The 21,726-nt window shown below is 50.2% G+C and overlaps 1 protein-coding gene across 5 annotated transcripts in view; it reads right to left on the bottom strand.

Moving 5' to 3' along the window:
* The window catches only part of CEP104 (centrosomal protein 104), a 49,576-nt gene that overhangs the window by 19,561 nt on the left and 8,289 nt on the right, over positions 1 to 21,726 (bottom strand). For 2 of the 5 annotated variants that reach the window (XM_086342593.1, XM_086342594.1), the window contains exons 3-15: positions 14,364 to 14,537; positions 13,833 to 13,971; positions 12,666 to 12,728; positions 12,305 to 12,381; positions 9,445 to 9,613; positions 8,899 to 9,054; positions 7,847 to 8,071; positions 6,546 to 6,743; positions 5,708 to 5,875; positions 4,910 to 5,083; positions 3,141 to 3,317; positions 1,358 to 1,564; positions 809 to 916 (exon numbers count right to left, since the gene is read on the bottom strand). In XM_086342593.1, the coding sequence (XP_086198719.1) occupies positions 809 to 916; positions 1,358 to 1,564; positions 3,141 to 3,317; positions 4,910 to 5,083; positions 5,708 to 5,875; positions 6,546 to 6,743; positions 7,847 to 8,071; positions 8,899 to 9,054; positions 9,445 to 9,613; positions 12,305 to 12,381; positions 12,666 to 12,728; positions 13,833 to 13,971; positions 14,364 to 14,537 (2,035 nt within the window). Of the gene's footprint in view, positions 1 to 807; positions 917 to 1,357; positions 1,628 to 3,140; positions 3,318 to 4,909; positions 5,084 to 5,707; positions 5,876 to 6,545; positions 6,744 to 7,846; positions 8,072 to 8,898; positions 9,055 to 9,444; positions 9,614 to 12,304; positions 12,382 to 12,665; positions 12,729 to 13,832; positions 13,972 to 14,363; positions 14,538 to 21,726 lie in introns of those variants that run through there. The other 3 variants (XM_086342595.1, XR_015142767.1, XM_086342596.1) reach the window with 3 other exon arrangements.

A 21,726-nucleotide genomic window follows, 5' to 3' on the forward strand; every position in this document is an offset into this window, starting at 1 on the left:
ATTCTGACGCGCCAGCATCACTGTCGCCCTCCGTCACAGGCACTTCAACACGTATTCTGCCATGCTTCCTTTCCTTTTCACCATTCTTAGCCACTTATTATCCTTTTTTACAAAGTGGCGGTCAGAGCACTTCCCAGGAGACCTGCTGTGGACACAACTGGGGACTCCTGGGCTGTGTAACCAGCTCAGATGCCCACGCCCTTGCTCTCTTACTGTCACCTGAAGGACATAACCATGAAAGCCAGGGTGATGACACACGTGTGTATGGGCTGCTGAAGCGAGCGCATGACGACACACGTGTAAATCACAGAGGCAGGCCCTTCAGAAGGGACATGATTCTACGGGACCAAATGCCGTCTGATCCCCTGTGCACGGGGACTAGGGCTTCCTGATGGGAACATCTGCCTGAAACCTTCTGCTTCCTGCACAAGGCAGGCAGACCTTCGAGTCAAGCTTATTTTCCTCCTTAGCCTCTGAAGGAGGTGAGGACCTGTGGGTGGGGGACCTGTCCTCACCTGTCCCTCCCCCCTCCCCCAAGCTCCTGCAGGCCCAAGTGTCCTGTCTGCTCTAAACACAGCCAGGCCAGCAGTGTGCTTCATCCCCGATGGGAATGAAGAGCAGATGATTCAGCAGGGGATTCCTTTTATTTCCCCCTGAACTCACTGAAGAAACAGCAAAGAATAAAGATGTCTGTTTATAGAATCCCACGAAAAGCAGACCAAGCTCTCTGTTCATCTACGTAAGGAAATAATCGCTCACAGGATTTTGACCGAAAGCAGGAGGGGGAGAGACAGAGACTCCTGCCGACCTGGACTTCGGCCTGCATCTCCTTTAGGGCCGCCAACTGCCCTTGCAAAGCTCTGATTTCTTCTTTCTTTCGTTTTTCCGCTTCTTCAGCAGCAGCTCTTTTCTGTGCCTGGTATGGAAAGATTTTCCATTAGAATCGATTTTTAGGGTAGCCTTCGGAACTGAGTGATAAGCTATAGCACATATGTCTCTTATACATTACAATCCTCGCTAAAACATTTGAATAATATACCTATGATTAAGAGAAAGATCCACTAGGTTCAGCTAATAAATGTTTACTGTTTTTACTGTTTTATTTTTAATTAAATATAAAATGCTTTACTTTATACTAGAGCCTAGTTGGTGAACATGTGCTAAATGTCTCCTATGGATAAACCTGAGGATGTCCTCACATGAGGCCACCATCACCCCTGTTCACAGACACAGTGGAGGAACCAGGACCAGTGTCTCCTGTGTCCATGCAGCTCCTTGAAACATGCGTCAGTTTACTCTGGCACCAGATTACTTCTTAAACATGGGGTCAAATCATAACTTTGGGAAGTTAACTCACCCTCATCTCGGCATCTGTGGGTCTGCCATCTATTTTGGCAAACCCCTCAAAGATCGTTTTGTAGAGGACGTTCCTGCGGGTGGTGCTGTCGTCGGGCGGGAGGTACTCTAGGACGAGAGCCCGGTGCTGCGCGTACAGGTCCAGGATCATCCCCACGGCCGCCTCACGCACCTCTCGCACCCTGTGCTCCAGGGCCTGCACTGAAAACTGAGAAGAGGGCCGGGACGCGCTCTCGTGACTCAAGTTGTAAAACAGCCACGTTTAGTTTTTCTGGCGTAGAAAAAACATAGTGTTAAGTCGCTCAGTCACGTACGACTCTTTGCGACCCCATGGACTGTAGCCCACCAGGTTCCTCTGTGCATGGGATTCTCCAGGCAAGAATAGTGGAGTGAGTAGCCATGTAGCCATTTCCTTCTCCAGGGGATCTTCCCAACCCAGGGATCGGACCCAGGTCTCCCACACTGCAGACAGATTCTTTACCATCTGAGCCACCAAGAAAGCCCAAACACAGAGGCAATATAAACACTTTAAAAATAAAGAAGACATTGCCCACAGAATTCCAGCTACTAAGATGCAGACTTTCCCTCACTTATTTTACACTGGAACTTGTGTATGCAATTATCGTTTTGCTCTTTCCTACTTCAGGTAATAAATGGCAGTTTTAAAGTTACATCCTCCTGTAAACTAAGCATTACAAGGCGTGTCTGTTTCAGCTCTTTCTAAGAAACAGAGCGCTAGGACCACTGCACAAGCCCCCTTGGAAGTCTCTCCAGCTCCCTGCCCCTTCCACCTGCCCCTCCCCCTCCCGAGGCATCAGTCCCTGAAGCTGGAGGACATGAACCCTCAGACGTTCTCATTATGTGTGTGCCATGTGTGTGCACACAGGCTTTTGTTTGACATCATAAATGGGCTTCCCAGGTAGCTCAGTGGTAAATAATCTGTCTGCCAACACATGACACAAGAGATGCGGGTTTGATCTCTGGGTTGGGAAGATCCTTTGGAGGAGGAAATGGTAACTTGCTCCTATATTCTTACCTGGAGAGTCCCCATGGACAGAGAAGCCCAGTGGGCTATAGTCCACGGGGTCACAAAGAGTGGGACATGACTGAGCACACACATACATAAATGGCTCACTGTGCGTATCATTCTGACACTTTATTTCTTATTCAATGTTTCTTTTTCAGGATCTGTGTGTGACCTTGAAGTAGATGAAGGATCTGATCCATCCATCCTAAGTGCTTTAGGATCACACGAACCTATCACAACATACCAACGTTCCCATATATAATGGCCTTTCAGGCATCGGTCTCTCACTAGCTGGGCTTCTTCACTTCCTGTCTCCACCAGCACAGCCAGGTTTTACCCTGAACCTTGTCATCCTCAAACCCCGTAAGAACCTTGAGATGTTCTGACTGCAAGGAACCCGCTACCCGCTACCTGGGATGGTGACCTCCCATCTCCCCAGCCCACTCATCTGTGCTCCCTCCCATCTGTCACCTCCCACGAGGTCCTCCTGCCCTGGGGGGGTGGGTCCATCACTGAGTCACCCCGGCATTCCTGTCCACTCTTAAATCTGGGGTCCCCTTCCTGTTCTGTGTTCACCAGGTGAAGCAGAAGGTGCTGCAGGCTCCAGCACCCACATGTGTCAGAGGAAGCAGGGACGTTCTGAAATCATGCCTCTCCACCCCACCCCCCACTGATCTGCAGCTAGCACTCCCCAGACACCCACGTGCTGCAGCCACCAGCTTGGGCCTGGCTGTGGTGGCCACCCCAAGGCGCTCACCCGCATCACACTGTCCACGGTGAAGCCTGCACCCTCCGTGCCCAGGTCCCGCAGCAGTCGCGCCAGCAGTGCCATCTGGCTCATGGCCAGGTGAGTTGAGGAGTTGGCTTTCAGCGGCTGGACCAGGTAAGATGGGATGACCTGGAGAGACTTCACTTCCTTAAACAAGGCTATCTCCTAGAGAGACCAACAGCATCTGCTAAGTTTTACTGGAAAATGAGAGGGGTTACTGATTGCTAGTCGCAAAGTAAACACTGAGGGAAAAAATGGGAAATAAAAGATGACAGTGACAGATGACGGTAAAGTCATTTGTCTGTAAGCGCCTATTTCTTTTTAAGATATGATAACAATTAAGAACAAAAGCCTGAATCATCAGAAATAAGAACCATGATCACTTAGAGATGAATTAAAGCTTTACAGAAAGTGTGATTAAAACCTTAGTTTCTCTTCTCAGGCTCTCACAACCTTAAGAAAAATATTTTCTAATTTCTAAAATTCTAAAAGAAATTAAGTCTTGCTGTAAGAACCTCCATTTCAGTATTTTTAAACTTTAGCCAAGCGTGTAACAGGCACATATTCAGATGGACTGATCCCTGATGGGTTGAGATGAAAGAGGGTAAGTGCCTCCACACGCTCTACTGTCTCAAGTATTTCTATAATTAAGATATTCATCACTTAACTAGCCAGATGCAAGGCAAGAAAAAATGATAAAATATTAAAGGGAAAGACAGAAGAAATGATAAAATATCGATGAAACATGAGCTGTACAGACAGAAGCCTGTTTTGGCCGGTCTGTGGCCACACCACCCAAACACCTTCTCATTCTGGCAGCACCGCTGGCTCTGCCTCCGGGCCCATGAGTGGCTGGAGACCAATGGGGAGGAGGAGGGAGGGGAGCCCCCGAGAGCAGCAGAACACTGACCTCCCTGGGAGACACAGATGCCGCGCACAAGGGGCCGCACATGGCCACACGGCGTAGGCCGTCGGAAGCTGGTGCAGTACGGGAACGCCTGCACACGGAGGGCGCTCAGCACCACTGCCGTCCTGGAGGTGAACGTGGCTTGGAAACAATTAGGGGCACGTTCAATGCATCCTTTGAAAGAGTTCCCCCAAATAACGCCCCTCACTCATTTTCCCTGAACGTTTTAGTTCATTAAATAAAACAAGATCGGTGGTTCTTCCTGGTGGAGAAACTATGGAAGTTTTGGCTTCCTTCCCTAGAAAGCCGGCCTGCTCATGGCACTGGGTTCACGTTTGGAGGAGCTCACAGACACCCTGCACCTTAACCTGAGGTCTCCTGGCCCAGATGGATTCCTGACAAGAGAGCAAAGCACACTCCTGTGCTGCCTGGCTCAGCGTGGGCCCCAGACTCCCAGCTGCTCACATCCACCTTGGCTCCCCCAGTGCCCAGGCGAGAGGAGGCATGTTGGTGGAAAGAATAAAGGCACTTCATCAAGACTGTGACCTGTTTATTATTATTTTTAACTCCACTTTTCTATTCTGGTCTGGCTCTCCATATATTTTTATTTATTAAAATTAAAAGCCTATGCTAAATAAGAGAAACAAAGAAAAACTGTACATTGTAGCCATGTTTAAGGCAGCATTTTGCTGGGTCAGAGGAGAAGGAAGTTATGATGGTGAATCACACGGCATAACCTATGACTGGCTTGAACAGATGGGACCTTGTAAGGTACTATACTAAGAAAGCCAAGTATCTCCGGTTATGTGTTTATTATTGATGGCTTCAAACATCCTGGGGAAATCTGTACCTGAATAAAATTAGAAGCCATAACCCGGAGGCGAGCAGAAGAGTCTCCAGTTCTCGTGAGCAAGACAGGAATCGTCCTCTCCACACAGTGAGCCGTTTCAAGTCTGCCCAGTTTGTGTTTAGGAATATACTGTGTAATTATCATTTTCAACAGTTTCAAAGATGCCTGAAAGACCTAAGAAAAAAGTGAGAAACACGGATAAGCCACTCAACTCAATTCCACTAAAAAGAAACATGAAATTTACTCTCAGTAATCAACAGGAATGTTACACTGAAAACTACACGCTGTCTGAAGGACTGAAAATGGCCAACTGCCAACTGCTGTGCACACAGTTCCCTGCACACGGAGGGCACGGGCTCATCTCTGTGTGTTATGAGGTCTCCGACACCGCCCCTTGAGACCGAGGGTCTGACGTTTCTGCTGAACTGCATAAGGTACTGTGTGAATGCAGACGATGGTGTAACTGGGGATGCTCATTCTTACGGCCCTTTCAGAGTTAGGAAAGTTCACTGGTAACTCCAAGCTCCTCAGGTGTTGGGAAGATCAAACGTGAATGTAGCGTGAACAGTACGGCGGCCAGGCCTCTGTGCACACAGGGCCAGAGGGCACGGCCCATGGGAACAGAGCCCAGGCTCCTCGGCGACCGGGTTTCTTACTCAAGGTCTTCATCCCTAGTGACCTTGTGCTTGGTGATGACAGTGAGTGGACCAGGCTGCTTCCCGGGACACCCTGACCTCCAGGGGATGGCCCGGCAGCTCTCGGCAGACATGGGGGCCCCTGTGGGGTGGCAGGACTCACTGGGGTCACAATGTCGCGGATGGCTCTCCTGACGAGGAAGACGGCGGCCCTCAGCGTGCTCTTCAGGTCCTCTTTTGGGGTGCCCACGGGCGTGTCCGTCAGCTGCTTATGCAGGGTGAGGAGCGCGTCCTCCCGGTGCGACCACGTCTTGGAGTAGGCTCCGGCCACCTGGGAGGGCAGGGGGCGGCCTTCAGGGTGGGCAGTCGGCCCTGTCCCCACCCTAGCACCCCTGGCTTTGGTTTGTGTCAACAAGACACAGCTTTTCTAAACACAGGACCTCCACCCTCTGGGTACATGGGTTTGGAGAAATACTGCTCCTAGCATGGAAAGTTTTAAGTCTGTGTCCATTAAAACACGGACAGTATTAAAAGCTCCAACAGGAGAACTTCTCGAGGCTAATGACGCTCTGGTATTTTCTTTGCTCTGCTGTCCTCGACCCTGGAGCCAGCAGTGCTCCGGGCGGGAGCTGGGTCTGGGCCCCAGGCCTGTGAGCACCGCAAGGAAAGGCCCTGGTTGGGATGTCCCTGGTGGTCCAGTGGTTAAAAGTCCACCTCTCAGTGCAGAGGACACAGGTTCAATCTCTGGCTGGGGAGCCAGGATCCTCCATGCTGTAGCGCGTGGGCAAATAATTAAAACAGAAAAATAAATAGAGAGAAAGGCCAGGCTCAAAGGGACGCCATCAGGAGACCTGAAATCCTAGCTGATGCTCGTGCTCTCCCACGTGATGACTGATCATCAGGACGTTCCCACTGGACGGTGAGGACAAGGGTGGGACCGGCAGAGGACCAGGAGCCCTGTGGAGCCGCACACCCCACCCGCCATTGGCCTCTTTCCTTACCAGGGCCTCTCCTAGCACGTCCACAGCAGAGCTGGCTTCCCGCAAGGCCTTCTCCGTCAGGGGCTCTGGCTCGCCTGCGGTGTCTGCCCTTTGAGCCTCGTCGCCGAGCACATCTCTCCTCTCTGCCTCGGAGACCGCCGCCCCGAGCTGCTTGCGGGTCACGGGGAGAGGCCGTTCATCGTAGGGCAGGGAATCAGGCTGTGGGAGGACAGGGCAGCTACAGGGCCTGGCGTGGGGTCCCCCCCTCGCCTGCTGATCCCCGTCTACACCCATAGGCTGACTGCCTGGGACATGTCTGGTCTGAACGATGGTATTTTACTGAAGTATCAGTCTCGTCAGGTTAGAATAATTTATGAATTGGGTGTAACTGAAAAAATCAGACAGGAGTTTCTATTCCCTTCTAAGCTTGTTACAGACCTAATCAACAAGCTATCTAGATTCTGCCACAATTACTGCTCACCACTAGAGATTTCAACAGCCAAAAGACCACTAGAGTAAAACTTATTACATTCTTCTTCTGGAAAGACCTCTGGTATTTTCTCAGTTCGTTAGTTTACTTGTAACTATCAAGCCTCCTCTGAACGCATCCATTGTCCAGCAGCCCTGCACTAACACACGTGGTGGAAGCCCTGGGTCCTTCTGTCACTCCTTCCAGTGCCTGCAAACCTGCGGCCCTCAGCAGAGGCCTCCCGTGGCCTGTCCTCAGTGACCCACATGAGCAATGAGGCTGCCAGGTGATGAGGCCGGTCTAACCAGGGTAAACCTGGGGCCTGGGGATGGGCTCAGGGTAGGACAGATTCCGCCCACCCTCCCCCACCTCCCCGATGGCAAGATGTCCAGACCGGAAGCTGAGGCCCCTGGGACAGGTCCAGCCCACTGAGAGGGCATCCGGAACCAAGAAAGCGGACCCGCAAGATAGGAGTCAAACCTACCCTGAAACCCATGTGGACTCTTAAGACTCCCAGTTATAAACACCAGTAGCCCATTGGAAACAGGCTTTCTGCCATCTGCCACACAGGCAGCTCTAACAGGGATGGCCTCGTACACGACTTGTCCTGAGATCCCATCAGGGCGGGAACCTCACTCATTCCCAGAAACACCCTCTCCCACACTGCAGCACGTCTTTGCAGAGAGCAGCAGAGGCTCAGAGGAGGCAGTCTTAGTCACTGGCGGTGTTCCTGAATGCAGGGCGGGGAAGGAGGCCCCCTGCTTTTGTTCTCTGATACACTCGTTCCCCAGGAAAGCCCCCACAAGACACAGGGCCTCCATGTCTGCCCACGGAGGGAACCTGAGTTACCTACGTGGGTCTTGGGAGGGGGGTCAGTGGCAGGAGGTGGCCAGTCCACTGTGGGACGCTGAGGAGACACGTCCAGGCAGTGTGATGAAGGCTTCTGAAGAAAAGGGTCCGCAAGCCGGTTTTCTGACACCCTTTCCTCTGGCTGTGGCAGGGAGCGCATGGGTGGCTGGTGGTGGGGGCTGCTGGGACAGGCCAGGGGCTGCAGGGGCAGGTCGAGAGGCCTTCTCATCTGGGGGAAAATGGGCCGTTCAGCTCCCAGTGTCCCCGCCACACAGACCCCACCTCGTTCCCCAGGGGAGTGCTGGCTTGGGAAGACACAGGTGGAAGCCGCACTAACAAGGCCACGTCACGGCCCCCGACTGCCTGATGTTACTGTGTGGATCACTCAGGGGACGCTGTACCAAAGCAGGGTGGCTGCTCACAGAGTGGGCGCTGCAGCGTGGAGGCTGCAGGTGGGCAGGAGCACCCGGGTTGGACCCACACGGCCGGTGCTGGTCCCTGTGTGTCTGCAGAGCAGGCTACTTCATGTCACTCTAACAAGTGCAGTGGGCTCAGCTGTGGTCGTGTGCTGGGCTGGCGGAAAGTGCTTTAGGCAGACGACCACATCTCAGGTTCCTTGTTCTCACCGCCATGGAAACAATGGGGAAACTGAGTCCCAGGGAGGATGAGGAATGAGTTTGAGACCACAGAGTGGGGCGGGTGGAGTGGGGCCAGGAGCCAGCAGTGACAGCTAGAGCCTGCACTCCCTGTGCTATCCCCTGGGCACCAGGCCTGTCTCCTGGCCTGGAACATGGGTCTGGACATGGGACCCTCCCCTATTGGCCCGAACTGTCAGGGGCCCCTCTCCCTGTGCTTCCCAGGACCACATGGGTGGGGCTGCCACCAGGAGACACAGCCATCTGCTGGGAGGCTTCCCCGCTGACCTGCCCCATGTCCATCATTGGAGTCCTCCTGCAGGAGCCTGTGAAGGCTGAGCCCCTGATGCCCACCCGTGTGGATTCGGAGAATAGCTCTCCCGGCCCCCCAACTCCGGGTCCTGCTGCAGGCCCCACCCACCAGCTCGGCGTCCACCAGCTCGTGCAGCTGCAGCTGCTCATACACGCGGCTGCGGAATCGCTCCATCTGCTGCTTCTTCTCCTTGGCCAGGTCGTAGTCTTCCTTCTCCACGGCACAGCGCTTCTCCACCTCGTACCTGCCCAGGCGCTCCCCTACCTGGAGCACACAGCGTCAGCTCTTGTTTCACAGACTTGCTCCCAGCGCAGAGACCGTTTCAAAGTTAACGGTTCGAGGACGGTGTGGGCGACCAGCCTCATGTCCGGGAGACGGGGGAAGGGACACAGGGAATGGAGGGGACTGGCCACGGTCGCCTGCAAGCTCACAGCGGTTTAAGCATCTCAGCTTCCTGCTGCCTTAGATGGCATGCGGCCCTGAGGAGGGCTCTGCAGGACTACATGCTCGTGGTCTCTCTCATCTGCTTACACCCCTGAATCCACGCTAACCCTGTGGCCTTCTGAGGCCTGGCCCTTCTCTGGGCAGGTGCCAGGGTAATCAGACACAAAGCCTATCGCGGGTGGCAGAGGAGCTGTTTCCCAGAGGCAGTACCTTCTGCAAGTCAGCGATGGCTTGTTTCAGCTTCTTGGCGTAGTCATAGCGCTCCTTCTGCACGGCCTCACGCTTCCGTTCGTCTAACCGGCGGATGATCTGTGCCACTTCTGGGTCCTGGTACATGTCAAAGGCTAAGTCGTCTAGTGGAGAGATATAATCAGACTTCCTACAGGAAAGAATAGAATATTTTAGAGCCAGTTTTAATCTACGTGATACTGCAGGGGAGGTGCTCTCCACACACTCAGGGCTAAAGATGGGAGATGCCCGCCCCTATGGTATTTCCTGCCAACAAACCTCATTTACTCACTCTCTCATCTATCACCCGCTCATTCATTCTCATTCACTCACTTGTTCATATTCACTCACTCGTTCACATTTGCTCATGCACTTACTCACTCACTCACTCATCCACTCGTTCATTCTCATTCACTCACTCAGTCACTCACTCATTCACTCACCTCTTTCCCCACTCATTCACTCTCTCACTCATGCACTCATTCATATTCACTCATTTCATTCACTCATTCACATTCACTCTCATTCATTCACTCACTCACTCATTCAACAGATATCTCAAATGCAGACTGTGCCCAGCTCTGCTCTGGGTGCTGGGACATGACAGTGCACGAGAATCAGCTCCTGAATCATTTGGAGACTTGGGAAACCAACATCAGAGCCGGCCACGACTAGGCCCTGGCCTTGCAGAGGCTGATTTGGGGGGACTCAGGCTGAGCCCAGGCTTCCATTTCATGCCACAGTAACAGTGACAAGTGTTAAAGATGCTACCACTGGGCTTGTACATCAAGGTGTCCAACTGTACACCATCACCCGGTTCTGCAGATCAGAAAGATCCTTCCTGGAATAAATGACCCAAACATGATCTAAATGACTGGTTTCTCATGAACTCTGACCTCCATTCCTTCCTCCTAGTTCTATGACAGGACAGCAGCTCCTGGGCCTGATGTCTAGAACCATGACACCGATCTAACTCCTCAACAGAAGAGTTAGGGACGTGGTTCAGAACCTCCCCATCTGCGGAATCAGACGTAAACACTTCCTGTTAACTTTGGCTCGGGGGTCCTTATGTGCTGGGAAACTTATTAAAGATGTTATCTGTCATAAGTTTAGCTGATTAATGATAAATTCAAGCAGGACAGGGGACCACGTCCCCTTTCAAAATCATCCTATTTCTGCATGCCTTGACTCAGGTACTGGTGGGCATAGCAGCAGGCACGGTGGCCGTGGCACCTCTGTTAACCTCAGTGGGGACTGACCAGCAGAATGTCTCCATGTGCCCAAGGTCACAGTGACTATTTTTACCTAAATACATACCATATTCTCAAATCTAACTTGCTCTGCCCTGAAGCTCCAGAGATGAAACCAACACTTCATTCCACCATAGAACCCTACAGAGGTTGAGATGATGTTGGAACACCCAGCGTCAGCAGTGCCCACCACTCACAATGCCCCAGCGGCGCCTGTGGACTCAGCCTCAGGTGTGGCCTGTGACCTGCTAAGACCTCACTTCACCTTCAGGAAAACCCTGGGTGGGGGCGCAGCAGGACAGGAAGCTGCAGTCTGCTGTCCCCCGTGGCTAACTTGAAGAAGAACTGATTTAAACAGAAGTCACCATTCCCCAGAGGGCTTTTATCAGAGATACTGAGCCATCAGTGAGCTTGGTCATCTCTGCTCACGAGGGCAGAGCCGCAGGTGGTGCCACCACGATGCTGAAGGAAGCGGAGACGGCACCTGCTGTCAGTGCCCGCCTCCCCCAGGTGCTCCTCATGCCAACCTGACAAGGGGAGGCATCCGCGTGGCTTGTGTAGGTGGGATGGCTCACCCTGCACTGTGCCTTCTTACACACTGAACTGTAAGCGTGGCCTCCACTCCAAGGCACCACGCACACCACCACCTGAGGCGACCCCTGGTCCGCCTCTCACTCAGGCTGCGGGGACAATGAAACCCAGGCCTGTAGGGGCTGGGGAGCTCTGTGGGGACGGGTTCACTGTCTGCCGGGCGCATGACTGGTATCGCCGTGGCTCCGAGTGACAGGCTGGAGAATCGACCCCACATCTGATGCAAACAGAAGAGCCGGCTGTTCTGACCACGTGCCCGTAAGCATGGAGTGACACACACCACAGGTCATGGGCAAACACCATCTACTAATATCGAGGCATCTTATCTTTTCTAAGCATCTTATCCTTTCACTCTTGGGGAGCTGCTGTCAGAAATGGGGCCCTGGGTGTCATTTTGAATTCCTCTCTCCTTAGGCTGGGTGCTGTTAGGCAGGGTGCTGAGGACTTGGTCCCAGAGAGGTGCTGGGACACAGGGAGGAAAGAGCTGTACCCTCAGCTCTGCCCTCCAAGCCTGACCTGCTAAAGAGGCAGCAGGATGGCTAAGTCTTGCACAACTGCGTGCATGAAGAGCGTGGAGAGGCGCTCGGGAGAACCTGGAGACGGGCAGAGGCGTGCAGGAGAACCTGGAGACGAGCAGGTCTCATTCCCTTAAGGACTGAAGCTCTGAGCAGAGGGAGGATGAAGCTCAGTAACTGACAATCTTGGTCAATTGTTCCGTCTATGAATTTACCTGTGCCACTAAAACATCAAAGGATGGCTGACGGCTCTTTTGTTTGGTGATACTGAACCACACAGGAAATGAAGTCCTCTCTGAAGGGTGCTGAATGAAACGTGCTAAACAGAAGGGTGACCTTAATCTGCAGTGTATTCACGACAATCCCATCAGCGGCTTATTCAGCTCCAGACTGCGCTTTGGGGCCCCCGAGTCCAGGGTCCTTTAGAGCTGGCTTCCAGGGAGGAAGTCCCAGAAGTTTACGGCCTGGGGCGGGCGGGGCTCTTACCCAGAGCAAGTTCCTTCAAGAGCTGGGTCCTCCGCATTGTGCCCCAGGTAGTGATCAATCAGCTTCTCTCTGGAGGTCTGTGGGGGAAGTTCCGCTTAGTATCTCAGAGGAAAAGGAACAACATAAAACAAAGGGATGATATGATATGCAGGGGCTTTGGTGATCCCGTTTGCTGGCGGGACAACTAAACTTCTCGAGCAAAGGAAAGTTTAAAACAACAGCTGCTGAAAAATCACCTGCGAGCTGGTCACTAGACACTTCTGTGAAAATTTATAGGATGACACTTCTGTGACAAAAATGAATGACCCCTCCTTGTTAGAAATAAATGTCTCTCTTTAGGAATGAAACTTCCCAGACTTACAATATTGCTTTCATCACCAAAGTCTGCAGGGTCTCCAATGATATTTACTGCAACCAAAGCAACCTAAGAGAGAATTCACCAACAGAAATTAAGTATAAATGTTAGACAGGACTTAACCCCTTTATAACACTCTGATTCATCCTGTCATCAAATGGGATGATGTACATCTAAATGCACTAATTGCAAAATCTCATGCTAACGTAGAATTATTAATGATTTTCAAATTACATAATATTCTAATGTTGAAACAAGTAGCTATTTTAATGTTTGAAGGATGTTAAAACAGTAACAAAGTTTCAATGCAGCCTTATATTGAAACATCCACCTGAGTTAAGAATGGGATCATATCTACCTGATGGTGGTAAGTTAGACAATGAATGAAAACCGACATTAACGCAGCTCAGTTTGTCCGAGGCAGTGATTCTCCCATGACATGCCCCTGCCCTCGAGAATCACTGAGGCTGAGCTAAAACCCAAGGAACCCCTGGTGAACAAGGAGAGGAAGTGGAGGAAAGAGACGGTTCAGAACTCTGCTGTCATGCATGGACAAGGCACCTGACTCTGTCTCAGACTCTCCTCCAGCTCACCTGCTCAGCATAAACTCTGACTGGCTGGAACACTTGCGTGCCTCTGGAAGGGGCAAGGAGTGTTATAAATATCTGCTTCAATTAAAAAGACTGCTCTGATGCCTCTGATTTCCACTGTGTTAATTATGCCAAAGCAACAGAAAGGGAACCAGAGAGATTCTGGACTGCATGCCACATGAAATCACCTTCCCAATTTCCATCAGGGGATTTACCTTACAAAAGTCTACCTAGAACAGTGTTGTCCAATAGAAATATGATGCCACACAGATAATTTTAAGTTTTCTACTTGGCAGAGTAAAACAAAGTTTAAAAGAAACAGATAAAATTGATTGTAACAATATATTTAAACTTAATACATCCAAAATGTCTCATCTTGTTACTGAGTCTGGGTGACACACACAGCCCATGCCCGTGGACCAGTCACGCCCCCAGCATACACGGCCACATGTGACTGGTGGCCCTGAATCGGAGGAACAGCTCCAGCGAGCCTAGCACTGCCCCACAGACAGCACCCTGAAGGAAGAGTGCAGGTTCTTCTATGAGGGGAGACACCACTGAGGGGCAGGCCCATGCGTCTCACCTGGTTATACACATTGTACTTGTTGACGTGGTTTTGGTGAAAGATGAGCTTCAGAAACTGCCCCACTGCGTCCACATACACCGACTTCAGTTCCCGGGCTTTGCAGCCTGTCTTCTCATTGTCACAAAGAGACACGTAGCTGGAAGAAAGAACACACCTATGGAACCACGTCGGTGCAGAAACGCGCTGTCCTTGGCTCCCAGTGAATTCCACAGGTTCCAAGGAAAGTTAGGCTTGGAATGAAAGAAAAAAAAACAAAGCCTGGGCAAAGTCCAGAAGTCAAACTCTAAACAGTGTTCTCCAGACAAGTTCTGCATCTGAAAAGCAGCCTGAACACGACCGATCAGCGGGAACGCTGCTCAGTGAACACGCTTGGCATGCAGCAGGTGTGCACAAGCTGTGAGATCCGGACCCACACGTGAGGGTGTGAGCAAGCACCACGGCAAGGGGGATGCCGCAGTGTTTACCCACTTTGAGGCAAAACTGTTCAGGCTAGACATCCCCACTATACACGCTAAATTCCACCCTTACCCAAGCCTCCGGAACCGCTCTGCTTGATACGGGGTGAAGTACTCGGGCAGGCTCTCACTGATGTAGAACTCAACTTTGCTGGGGATCATGTACTGATGCGCGAGCAGCTGCAGCTTCCTTATTCGACAACGCTCCACCATCTGAAGAACAATTTCTTGTGGGAACTGGCAAAACCTGAAAGCAAGCACAGTCCTGTTTTCCTGCAGGATCACCATGGAGGGTTTCAGGCAGTCCCCAGCCACACGTCCAGGTAATGGGGCAGCTCTGTGGGTTCTGACGCTGCAGGGGCCCTGGTCCTGGCCCCCTAAAAGCCTTCCAGTCACAGCTGGAACTCAGAGTGGGGTCTGCCGGGCCCCCAGAGTGAATCAAACTTGGAGCGGCTAGTTTGTGGTTTGAAATGAAACCCAAAGTTTATCATGAGATAGACACACAAGATAAACAAGAGGCTGTCCAAGTGAGCCAGAGGATTTCCTGCTGGAACCCACACACTTGGGGAAACCCCTCGCTTTATAGAGTCCTGAGTGGAGTGAGCAATGAGCAGTATGTCCTGAGTGCCTCTCACACTTGTTTCAGCAGCCTGGAGGAGAAGCCTACGGTTGACCCCACTGGAGCGTCAGTTTTGCTCAGAAGGCACACAGCCGTCAGAAACCTCAATGCGCAGTACATGATCATGACCAGGGAGACAACACTAGGCTTTGACAGTGGGTGGGGCGTGTGCCGAGCAGGCCAGGCTGGGTGTGCCCAGCAGCAGGTGTCCAGGGGCTACTGGAGCCCAGGAAGTCCTGAGGATGGGGCAGTAGGCAGGGCCCCTCCAGCACACGTCACGATGCCTGAGAGCACAGTGGTGACCTGGCGGCTGGCCCGCATGGCCCTCTCCTGCCTCTTCTCCCAGCTGCCTCACTACACCCCTCCAGACAGCTACACACACATGCCAGATGGCCCGGGGAGCCTCCTGTGACCCATCCCTGCTCTCCTGGCCCCATCTCATTTCTTAGCTTCCCCCTCAGCCAACATCACAGGTCACTGACCTCCACGAGGCCGAGTACGACATGCACCTGCCGGTCCTGACCTGGCCCTTCCTGTCCTGTCTATGCCCTGGGTAGGGTTCCAGGCTCCCTTCCCTATGCAGACTCGCCGTGCGTGGGGCATACGCCTGACCCCATGGCTTTGAAAACCTCCCCTCGGGGAGGAACCCCAAGCACACACCACCCTGAGCCTGAACTTGTGCACCTCACAGGTGACCTGACACTGCACACAGGCATCCGAGAGGCGTGAGACACCACACAGACGAACACGCTCCCCGCCCAGCTCCCCGCCCCGCCTGCCAGCCTCCTGCCCGTCCTGACAGAAGGAGTGCACAGGGAGGAACGTTAGGCTGAGCAGATGGGGCTCTGGGCACTTCTGTGTTTGGCTGAGAAAGTGGGGCCAGTGACGACAGACAGAACACTCTTATTCTGGGGGTGAGATCCCTGGGGTTTCCTAATACTGAGTTTTCAAAATTGCCACTTTTGTTAAAAGAGACACATGTGGGGCAGGACAGCCAGGAAATGGGGAACCTAGCAACTCGAGCTTCAAATACCCTTCGGCCAAGGCTGCTGTAGACATTTATGATGTTTACTGTTTCTCAATGCAGGGCACAGACACTGTAATTGGTGGTGAGACCATTCTAGACATAGGGACGCAGTAATCTGTGTGAAGGAAATCCTTTATTATTAAAAAAAACAACTACAAAATTGTTGAAGGAACACTAAGACTACTGACAAAATTTTGAAGTTGTGTATTTTAAAACCCTTCAAAAAAAAAAGCTATGGGAATTCCCTGGTGGTACAGTGGTTAGGACTCGACGTTTTTACTGCTGTGGCCAGAGTCTGATGCCTGTCCATGCCTATTGGGAAATGAAGATCCTGTAAACCATGCAGTGCAACCAAAAAAAAAAAAAAAGGCTATGATTTAGCTATTCAAAGGTAGTTTATTGAGAGTTTATAGATGAATCAACACTACCCCTCAAACTGATTAAAAGAAAGGACAATACATTGTAAAAGCAATGAAGGGAAACCCTATGCAAAATGGAGCCAGAGAAGACCTGAGCAGACCTTTCTCCAGAGAGGACATACAACAGATGACCAACAGGCGCATGGAAAGATGCTCCGCATCACTGATCATTAGAGCAACGCAAATCAAACCTACAATGAGACATCACCTCACATCAGCCACAATGATTATCATCAAAAAAATCCAAGAATAAATGCTGGGGAAGGAGTGCAGAGAAGGGAACCCTCCTACACAGTAGGTGGGAATGTAAATTGGTATGGACACCATGGAGAACAGTATGGAGGTTCCCTAAAAAACTAAAACTAGAGCTACCATACGACCCTGAAATCCCACTCCTGGGCACGTACCTGGAGAAAAACATGATCAAAAGGATACATGCACCCCAGTGTTCACTGCAGCACTGTTTACAATGGCCAAGACACAGGAATGGATAAAGAAGATATGCTACATGTATACAATGGAATACTACTCAGTCATTAAAAAGAATGAAATAATGTCATTTGCAGGACATGGATGGACCTACAGAGAGTCATACTGAGTGAAGTAAGTCAGACAAAGAGGGAGAAATATCATATGACATTCCTTATATGTGGACTCTAAAAAGAAATGATACAAATGAACTTACTTACAAAATAGAAAGAGACTCACAGACTTAGAGAATGAACTACCGTTGCTGGGGAGGTGCGGAGGAAGGGACAGTTAGGGAGCGTGGGATGGACCTGTACACATCGCTATATTTAAAGGAAATAATCAACAAGGACCTACTGTATGGCAGAGAGAACTCTGCTCAATGTTATGCGGCAGCCTGGAAGGGAGGAGAGTTTGGGGAGAATGGATACGTGTATATGTATGGCTGAGGCCCTTCCTGTTCACCTGAAATTATCACAACATCGTTAAACAGCTATACCTCAACACAAAACAAAAAGTTCTAAAAAATTTTTTAAATTGACATACAAAAAATAAAATGGAGCTGGGTCCTGGAGGGGAGCCTTAGGCACGCCCTCCTTTCACCCCAGCCACAGAGACACCGTCATCACCCTGATCTCCTCTCTCCTCCAGTGGACTGTGCTTCAGAGCAGCCCCTGCCAGTTGCCCCTCTTCCCTATAAAGTGAGGTTCTTCTCTCTCCTTTGTCCTGATTCACCCATACTCTCCCCAGCGTGCCTGTCCCAAAAGCAATTTCTCTGCCATTCTGCAATCAGCTCATTCCGCGGGTAAAACAACTGACTGCTTTATTTAAGGCTTACGTCACACGGTGTTCAGAAGTGGGGTCTGCACCTCCCAGAATATTGGAAATAAAAGCAAAAATAAATAAATTGGACCTGATTAAACTTAAACGCTTTTGCACAACAAAGGAAACTATAAGCAAGGTGAAAAGACAGCCTTCAGAATGGGAGAAAATAATAGCAACCAAAGCAACGGACAAAGAATTAGTCTCAAAAATATACAAGCAACTCCTGCAGCTCAATTCCAGAAAAATAAATGACCCAATCAAACAATGGGCCAAAGAACTAAATAGACATTTCTCCAAAGAAGACATACAGATGGATAACAAACACATGAAAAGATGCTCAACATCACTCATTATCAGAGAAATGGAAATCAAAACCACTATGAGGTACCATCTCATGCCAGTCAGAATGGCTGTGATCCAAAAGTCTACAAACAATAAATGCTGGAGAGGGTGTGGAGAAAAGGGAACCCTTTCTTACACTGTTGGTGGGAATGCAAACTAGTACAGCCACTATGGAGAACAGTGTGGAGATTCCTTAAAAAACTGGAAATAGAACTGCCATATGATCCAGCAATCCCACTGCTGGGCATACACACTGAGGAAACCAGAATTTAAAGAGACACGTGTACCCCAATGTTCATCGCAGCACTGTTTATAATAGCCAGGGCATGGAAGCAACCTAGATGACCATCAGCAGATGAATGGATAAGAAAGCTGTGGTACATATACACAATGGAGTATTACTCAGCCATTAAAAAGAATACATTTGAATCAGTTCTAATGAGGTGGATGAAACTGGAGCCTATTATACAGAGTGAAGTAAACCAGAGAGAAAAACACCAATACAGTATACTAATGCATATATATGGAATTTAGTAAGATGGTAACGATAACCCTGTATGCGAGACAGCAAAAGAGACACAGATGTATAGAACAGTCTTTTGGACTCTGTGGCGGGGGGGGGGGGATGATTTGGGAGAACGGCATTGAAACATGTATAATATCATATGTGAAACGAATCTCCAGTCCAGGTTCGATGCATGAGACAGGGTGCTCGGGGCTAGTGCACTGGGATGACCCAGAGGGATGGGATGGGGAGGGAAGTGGGAGGGGGGTTCAGGATGGGGAACACATGTACACTTGTGGTGGATTCATGTCAATGTATGGCAAAACTACTATAATATTGTAAAGTAATTAGCCTCCAGTTAAAATAAATTTATATCAAAAAAAAAAAAAAGAAGTGGGGTCTGGCAGAGATGAACCGTGGAACTGCAGGGGGCCCTGCCCTTGCCCCATGCTCCCCTCCTTCAAGTCCTCCTCCTTCCAGGCCAGCCAGCAAGGCTCCTCTCAGGTCGAGCTGCTCCTTTTGGCTAGGCTCTTGGCTTTACCCAGGACCTGCCTTTTTTCTTTTTGGGATGGCTTTGTCCTTCTGGGGGGTTGTTGTTGTTTAGTTGCTAAGTGTGCCCGATTCTTTTTGACCCCACAGACTCCCACCAGGCTCCCCTTTGGCTGGTACTCCCCAACTTGTCCTCCCTGCTGGAAGTGTGCTGGAATTTTGGTAAAATTCCATTGAAATCAGACTATTTAGGGATTTTTCTTTTGCTCTTGAAAAAAGCTGAGAAATGGGACACTGGTCACCTAAATACTTCAGGGACAGCCTTCCTTTCAGGGATCCTGGTTGGTTTTACGTTTAAAAACTATGGTCCTTCCTCAGGCACATTTTTAACTAAATGGACTGACTTCACCCCCACGTAATTCAGAATATCAACAGCCATTTTGGGGAACTTTCAACTGCCCCAATCCTATTTCTCTCAGAACCAAATGAAAAAGCCTTATTGGGATGCTTATTTTAATTGATATCTTGGAGCTTCCAAACACATTCTGGACTCAAAAATTGCCTCTTTACAAAATATCACTCCTAGGCTAGTGGGGGCAAACAAACAATCGAAAGAAGACAAGCCGGCTTCTGAGGCCCCTGCCCCTACCCTGTGCTGCTTTCCCTCCCCTTCTGCTCACTGTCTGCTCCTCTGCACCCCTCAACCCCCACCCCTCTGGCTGAACTTCCCTTTTTCTCCAAACCCCTCCCCATTTCCCCCTTCCCTGAACTTAAATCCTGCCCCTTGAAAGCTAAGCCTTTTAGGGGTCCAGATGCTAAATCCCTAGGTTCTTAATGGTCCCTGGACTAAAGCTGAACTTTGAGCTACAGTCAGAGATTCTCCCAAAGGAACTGAGGACCCCCATGCATTTGCTGAGGAGTCCAGCACACTTCTGAACTTAGCAACCTAGCTTCTCACGTTTATGTCCATCAGGCCTGACATTGCGTGAAACTTGCCTGATGGGAAAATCCTGAAAAGGATTTGGAGAAACAGACTCTGACTGACAGCAGGAAACCCAAGAACTTGCTAGAAATTTTCACAGAACAGTTTCCAAAGGTTTTCTTAATCTTGATGATTGGGACAAAATTCAGGCTTGCATGCAGAAACTTATAAAGCCTGCTCACGACCACTATAGTTGACTTGAGAATGACGGGTCTTCTTTTGGATATTGAATCCATTTGGGTTGCCTCCAACTCTGCGTTCATGAATGGGCTGAATAGGAATTCTCTTTCAGTTAAAAGGACCAGGATGGAATGGAAAACCATGTCCACTCCAGGTCTGGTTACTTTGGTAGACCAGCTTGTTTGAGCCCTGGATGAGTCAACCAAAAGGAAAGCCACTAACATCCTTAATCTTCAACAAATAGAGCCCCCGTCACACCTCCGAACAAAAACAAAACCCCTGGTCTCTGCTATTACTGCAAAAAGCCAGGACATTGGGGAAAAAAAACAAAAAGACCTTTAGGGCTTAGGCACTGCAGGTGCCTTCCACGCTCCAAACAACCTTTCCATGTCCTCTTAACCCAAGCACCAGGCTCTGAGGAACCACAGGTATTCTTCCCAAACCTTCTAATTGGCTTGGAGAAACCACCCTCCGGACTGGGAAGGAATCTGTGTCCTCACTGACACCAGAGCCACACTCTCGGTGCTCAGCCCACTGCTCTCAGGCAGCTCCTGCCTCAGAGTGCTGAACAGCTGCAAAAGCAGGGGATTGCTAACAAACCCCAGAAGGTCCCCATCTTGGAAGCTGATCCCTTTCATCCAGGCTGTTTGAGAGACACGTACTCTTTCCTCCTTCAGTTCTCTCACCCCTATTCGAGCAGGGGCAGAGATTTCTCAGGAAAGTGCCATCCTGGAATGTCTTTCTCCTGAAGGGGGAAACAGGTCTAGAATTTGAACTGTTGGCCATCAAAATAGCCAACCAGGTGAAATGAAAGACCTCCACTATCTTTTACTTGCTCGGTCTCAGATGTACTAGAGCTGATTTCAAGGACACTAATCACTGGTCACCACTGGATTGGCTACTGCTCTCCTTATATGAAAAATCTTCAACTGAAATTCACAGAATCCAGTGTTCTCCTATTAATATTTAAATATATCCCTCAAAACTTCTCCCCAGAATTAATCAATACCTTATAATTAAACAGAGGTCCTTAGAGGCATCAAGTCCATAGCAGAAGATTTCAAAGCCAGGGCCACATGCTCGCTCGTACCAGTCCTTGCAGCATTGTTTCGCCCATGAGAAATGCAATGGCTGAGCATGGAGGTCTGTCCAGGATCTCTGGAATCCATAACGTCGTTACCCCTGGCACCCTGTGGTCCCTAAATCCATCTAAGACCGGCATCCGTTCCTACCAGGAGCAGAATCACCCTGTGACTGCTCTGTGGACTGCTTCCTGAGGATGAGTCTTAACCACTGGACCACCAGGAAAGGCCCTGAAAGTCCCTCTTACTTCTCCAACCTTAAAGGCTCATCTGGACAATAAAGTTTTCTGTAGGCTCTACTTTGTTAAAACATATGGATGGTTTGCTTCTGTGCTCTCCTCTAAAACTTCACAGGAAGACAGCATTCACTTGTTAAACCATTTAAAGGGACACAAGGTCTCTAAGGAAAAACTGCCATTTGCTCAAACTTAGGTTCAGTATTTAGGGCACCTGATCTTAGAATGAGGCCACATTTAGATTCCTGTAGGCTTCACAGTA

Source organism: Bos grunniens, chromosome 16, assembly GCF_055505025.1.
Source record: "Bos grunniens cultivar Pamir isolate PY7600 chromosome 16, Bosgru_T2T1.0, whole genome shotgun sequence".
Classification (NCBI taxonomy): domain Eukaryota; kingdom Metazoa; phylum Chordata; class Mammalia; order Artiodactyla; family Bovidae; genus Bos; species Bos grunniens.